The 6,000-nt window shown below is 44.6% G+C and overlaps 1 protein-coding gene across 1 annotated transcript in view; it reads left to right on the top strand.

The window, feature by feature from the left end:
- The first annotated feature begins 3,816 nt into the window (after positions 1-3,816).
- The window catches only part of LOC149284774 (headcase protein homolog), a 36,070-nt gene continuing 33,886 nt past the window's right edge, over positions 3,817-6,000 (top strand). Inside the window, exon 1 of the mRNA XM_089496240.1 lies at positions 3,817-4,024. Within this exon, the coding sequence (XP_089352366.1) occupies positions 3,817-4,024 (208 nt within the window). The remainder of the gene's footprint in view (positions 4,025-6,000) is intronic.

Below are 6,000 nucleotides of genomic sequence, written 5' to 3'. Positions count from 1 at the left end.
CTTGGTGTTTTTGCCCCTTGCCTATTGATGCCCCCACACCCTTGTATGATCGCCTCTAGCCACCACTATTTGTATTAATGCCCCCAGCAAGCTCCTCCCTTTATTATTGATTTATGTGATGGCCCCATCGCATATAGGCGTTAGACACGCATTTTTAACTACATAATGAGTACTTATCTCTTTGAAGTAAAGACTATGATTGAAACATGATTTCAAATTACAGCTGAACTGGCAGTTTCGTTAATATTAGACCCTGCTGCCGATATATATAAATATTAGATCCTGCTGCTGATATATATAAATATTAGCCCCTGCTGCCCATATACATTAATATAAGCCCCAGTTGCCGATATATATTAATATTAGTCCCTGCTCATGGGCGTAGGAACCGGGGGGACAGATCCCCCCCAGTAATTAATGCGGGGGGGACCGATAATGAAGAAATCCCCCCCAGGGCTGTAGGACCCCCCAATAGAAATGCCGCAGGAGGAGAGAGAGGTGCTGAAAACAACTGCTCGGCGTCCTTCTGTCTCCTCTGCTCCCTGCCGCCACGGCCTGCCTCAGCTCTGCCCCGACTGCAGTTGTGGGAGCGTGAGGCGTCTGTCTCGGTGCCCGCGCTTCATGCTGAGCGGCGGCATATGACGCAGCAGCCTCGCGCTCCCACCACAGGACTGCAGGGTAAGTTAACTAGAAAGGGGGGTAGAGAGAGGGTAGCTAGTGATAAGGGGGGGTTAGGGAGAGGGTAGCTAGTGAGAAGTGGGGGTAGGGAGAGGGTAGCTAGTGAGAAGGGGGGTAGGGAGAGGGTAGCTAGTGAGAAGGGGGTAGCTAGTGAGAAGGGGGTAGGGAGAGGGTAGATAGTGTGAGAAGGGGCGGTAGGGAGAGGGTAGATAGTGTGAGAAGGGGGTTAGGGAGAGGGTAGATAGTGTGAGAAGGGGGGAGAGGTGGTAGATGGTGTGAGAAGGGGGAGAGGGGTAGATAGTGTGAGAGATGGGGAGAAAGTGGGGATCTGATGGGGGAAAATGCTGTCCCCCCCAGATTTTTAGGGGTTTCTACACCCATGTCCCTGCTGCCGATATATATATATATAAATATATATATAAATATTAGACCCTGCTGCCGATAGCAGGTATGGATCAACACATTAACACACTAACCCAGCTTTGCATGCATAGATCAACTGAAATTCACTTGTGATCTCAGCATTGAAGGTATATATCAAATAAACAGAATCAGACATACAAATCCTGTATTTGCAGGTATACAATAATAATAATATATGAAACGTAGCATTGCAGGTATAGATTAAATAAATACATGGAAACAGCATTGCAGGTATTAATCAACTGAATAAGACATACAAACCCTGTATTTGCAGGTATCCATAAATAATGTATGGAAACATAGCATAGCAGATATGGATCTAGAGAATGACACAAAAACCCAGATTTGCAGGTGTAGATCAATTGGAATTCACATAAAAACACGGCAAGCATAGATCACAGGTTGCACACCCCAAAGCCAGCCCTGGCGTCCACACTGCCCACATAGAACCTGACCAGTACCCAGATAACACACATAAGATTTGCCATCTTTGTCCCCAAGGCTCAAACATCCTGCTAGTGCCATCTTTGCCACAAATTATACATCTATGATACGCACACACACTTTTACAGTCACTCACGAATTCACACTTTCATTCAGACAATTCATCCACACATTAACTCATGCTCTCCCTCATTCAGACAATTCATGCACACATTAACCCATGCCCTCTCCCTCATTCAGACAATTAATCCACATATTAATTCATGCTCTCCCTCATTCAGACAATTTATCCACATATTAACTCATGCTCTCCCTCATTCAGACAATTCATCCACATATTAACTCATGCTCTCCCTCATTCAGACAATTCATCCACATATTAACTCATACTTTCCTTCATTCACACAATGCATCCACACATTAATTCACACTCTTTACTTATTTCAATATTCTTACTACCCTCTATCTCACTATCTACCCCCTCTCCCTCCCTTGTCACGTTCTACCCCCTCTCCCTCCCCTTTCGTTACTCACTATCTACCCTTTGTAGTTCTCTCACTTTTACGTCCAGCGACGGGAGCATGAGGTTTCTGTCTTCCTGCTCTATTGCGGTGCCCGCTGCTTCACTGCTGAGCGCAGGAATATGACGACGAGAATGAGGGGCGCCGAGCGGCTCATAGATGCCCCTCTCCTCCGCACGGAGGTGGCGTCACCCCCTGTAGTGACGCCACTGGCTGAGCTTCCCACCAAAAAATGTTTTATTATTGGCTTGTCGTGGTTTTATTGAGGGTATGGGTCACCTGCCCATTAGAGGGGGGTGGCCAGCTTTTCAATTTTGGTTGTAAGTCTGGTTAGTAGAGCTGACTTAATGGTTAAATTATTATGTATGACATTATGGTTAAGTTATGGTTAATAAACGGTTAATTGTAATTGGGTTTTTATTAAAGCCTCAATAAAATACCACAGCCTTTTTATATCCAAGTTCATTTGTTTGTGTGTTTATTTAGGTTATTCACACATACACCACTCATGTATAGGAAGGATTATGACACTCAGCTAATCATATGCGTTAAAGCGGACATGATGGCTGGAGTTTCTCTGTGTAAATCTAGGAATACATAGATGAAAAGCGAGAATCCTAATGGGTAAAGGATAGAGGGCATAACCCACTCAATCATACATATCTTTGTTTGATTCTTGGCATCCCTATTTATAAATTGGGTAATTATTATCATGTTTGTAATCCACTCCCTTCCAGTTGGAGAAAACAAATATTTTTCAATGTACATTTTCCAACATCAGCTTTGCTAAAGGATCGTATTACAGGTTCACACCCTGGTTAATGCCCCAATTATTTACCCAGACACAAGTGTAGATATGTGAAGGAGGAAGCATTTCATAATACGCCTGGTTATTCACTAACACGGTAATATTCTAGTTCTGGCAGCGTAAAAAAAATAAAAAGAGCTGCTGGCAAATTTTTTGTCATAGTAACAAAACATTGTTCCTTGCGTTGGTTTTGCTTTAAAACTCGTAACCATCTTCAGGCTGTATGCCTTTTCTGTGCATGTCTAAATTGCTTCAAGGAATTAGCTTCTACCGCTTCTGCAGGGAGGCTATTCTGTTTATCTACCACCCTCTCAGTAAAAGTAAAACGTCTAAGCCTCTGACCCTCTACGTGTTGCCATATATTTATTAAGACCAAAACGCGTTGCAAGCCAACACGGTACAAGTTGCTGCTACTGCAGCAGAAGTGGTCCTCTCCGTTGCCATATGCATAACCATCATCAGCGAACCCTCACAGCGCAAGCCTCGCTCCCGCTGTGGGATTGGGCGCGGGAGGGTACTATGACGGGAACCCAGTGACAGGGCGCGCTGTGGGTTCGGCCTGTAACGTCACAAGAGACAGGGGGGCGGGAATTGGCGGAGGGCAGTAACCAGTCCATGGCTTCTCTCGGGAAGCAGAATCAAAACAACGAGGCACGCCTTCTAATCCTGGCCGCAGCCTGCCTGGGTACACGGGCTGCTGGTGCATGGGGCAGATAGCATGCGGAGTACACACGCCTAAGCTGCAAGGCTCGTTAATGCAGCCTCTTTCATGTGCAAGCTTTGCAGCTCTCAAGGACGCTGTTCTCTGCTTTCCCCGAGTCTCTTATACTCATCGGTGTTTTCGCTGAGCATTATTTCCCTTTCCTGGGCTCAGGCACTATGGGGATCGGAGAGGCGAGCAGCTGAAAGCGCCCGCGGAGGATCTGAAGAGGTGGATGCGCGATGCCGAACGTGAAAAACAACAAGGGAAAGAAAAATAAAAGGGCTAACAGCAGTGGCGATGAGCAGGAAAATGGAGCCGCGGCAGCTGCAGCGGGGGGCACGGCAGCGGCCACAGCAGGAGCGACTGCAGTATCTGCAGCCGCAGTGTGTGCATCCTCGGCGGCAGCACCAGTAGCATCGGCCGCACCTTCCAGTGACACCAAGAATGGTAAGGTCGCTCCCCCTCACATGGTGCTCACAATGGGTGGGTACTGCTTCACGGTGTGGCCGCATCTTCTGCCCCTGGCTGATGAAGGGTAACGTCCGCGGTTGGTGTTTTGACAAGTGGACCCATTAGTATTTCCACTCCGTAGAAACGTAAAGCGCCTTTGTTGTCAGCGAGCCGCAGCGTAGACTTCCAGGAGTTGTCAATCAGTGTTGCTGTGTTTGCTTCTTGGGAGTCATGAACAAGTTCTTGTTTGCAACGGCCCGTGCGCTCGGTAAAAGCATAAGCAATCCTTACCGTGGGCCTATCAATATTAAATCACACGAGACCAGTGATGATAACATGTCAAATAGCTAAGCCCTCCATTGAACAGGCCATACAGTCGTCCAGCATAAACACGGCTGTCAGCTTGTCAAAGAAAGGCCTTGCAGGAAGCATTTCATTGGTTTAGCCCATGGAAAACAAATGAGTGTATTCGTACAGTATGTTGACTTTCATGCTAGTGGTAGAAATGTACACCTATTAGCTCTTGGCAACCTTCCACAGCCCCATTGGTGAGATAAAACACTGGCAACACTGCAAACTTGCTACTTTTCAAAAAAGGATCAGTAAAATGCAAAACTTTTATTACATTATCATGGCTCATGGTAGTTGGTTTATATGCCGCCGTTATAATCCGCAGGGACAACTGTAGCTGTCTTGTTGCTCATTAATCTCATTAAAGTGGAGAAGATGTGGCAAAGTAAATTTCCTGTAGCAAAAAAGGAAAGCAAGTTGGCCACATAACTTGGCCAAGGCTGCCAGACCCAGTCGGGAACTTTACAACAGGGCAGCGATGGCATAATGGGGTGGAACAGTACAGAACATTAAGTTGATACCATATTGTTATATGTAAGCAGTTTTATAATGCAGGACTATAAAATGTAGAGTTTGTGACAAATCTGGTTACAGAATTTTGCACAGACTGAAAAACTAAAGGTAGTATATGGATAGGCTTTAATAGGTTTATGCGCTAATGAAAACTACAGAAGTTATTTAGTGGTATTATGACACTTGTGTAGTAAATGACAAGACCCTCTGATGCACCTTACATGCTAGTTCTCTATAATTGGTACTCCTGGTTAAATCTCCAACATGTATCATCTTTGTAACAATGCGTGCTGGAAGCAGCATGATTGTGTTTCACTTTCAGTTTAATCTACATGTTTTTATTGTGAAGACTTAATCTGATTGAGCCCTTCGTTCATTGAGTGACATTCTGAAAAGAATGGATTTTAAATCCTACCATGGCATGGAACATCATGGTAGGGGTGAGGACGCTTGTGTGCGCTGCTGTATACTGGTTCAGAGTGCAGGGACTGTTTTGAAGGGGGCCAATAGGGACACAGCTATGTGGTGTAATCACTGTGATTGCATAATCATAGAGATCACATCGCAAAGCCATGTAAATGAACATTGGCTTTCTGACATTGAGAGGCAGATGTAGTGTGTTATATAGGCTTGTAAGTTGTATTTATGCATCATTACATACTTAATATAACCAAAACCTCTCATTTATATTATGTTTATATATGTGTGTTGCCAACCTTACTAGGGTGAGAAGCGCAGACAGTCCCCCCCCCCCCAAAAAAAAAAATTTACCCCATAATTCTTCTCCTTGGCACAACCGTTTATGGTCCTGAGGATTATGCTGTATGGCTTTCATTTTTCATTTGTGTCAGTTGGGAATTTAAATTTGTTGCCCAAAAACAAATGGGGGAAAAACATGTCCAAATTGTTTTTGGCCCATTTACACATGTCTATTAAATGCTTTGTACACAAAAATCCACTATTAAAAGTTTGCATTCACATTTATAGGCTACAAGGTTTGGATTTCATATTTAAAATTTTTATGCTTTAAATACGACTTTACCCATTGTGAATATTTCCTTGGTAGAATGGATTGGTAGCGTCCAAGTGCCAGCCAGATGGAGGTGCTG

This window comes from Sceloporus occidentalis, unplaced genomic scaffold (genome assembly GCF_023333645.1).
Source record: "Sceloporus occidentalis isolate IW3139 unplaced genomic scaffold, rSceOcc1.0.p SCAF_88, whole genome shotgun sequence".
Lineage (NCBI taxonomy): Eukaryota > Metazoa > Chordata > Lepidosauria > Squamata > Phrynosomatidae > Sceloporus > Sceloporus occidentalis.
The sequence above is the reverse complement of the archived record's forward strand: the minus strand, read 5'-3'. Positions and strand labels throughout refer to the sequence as shown.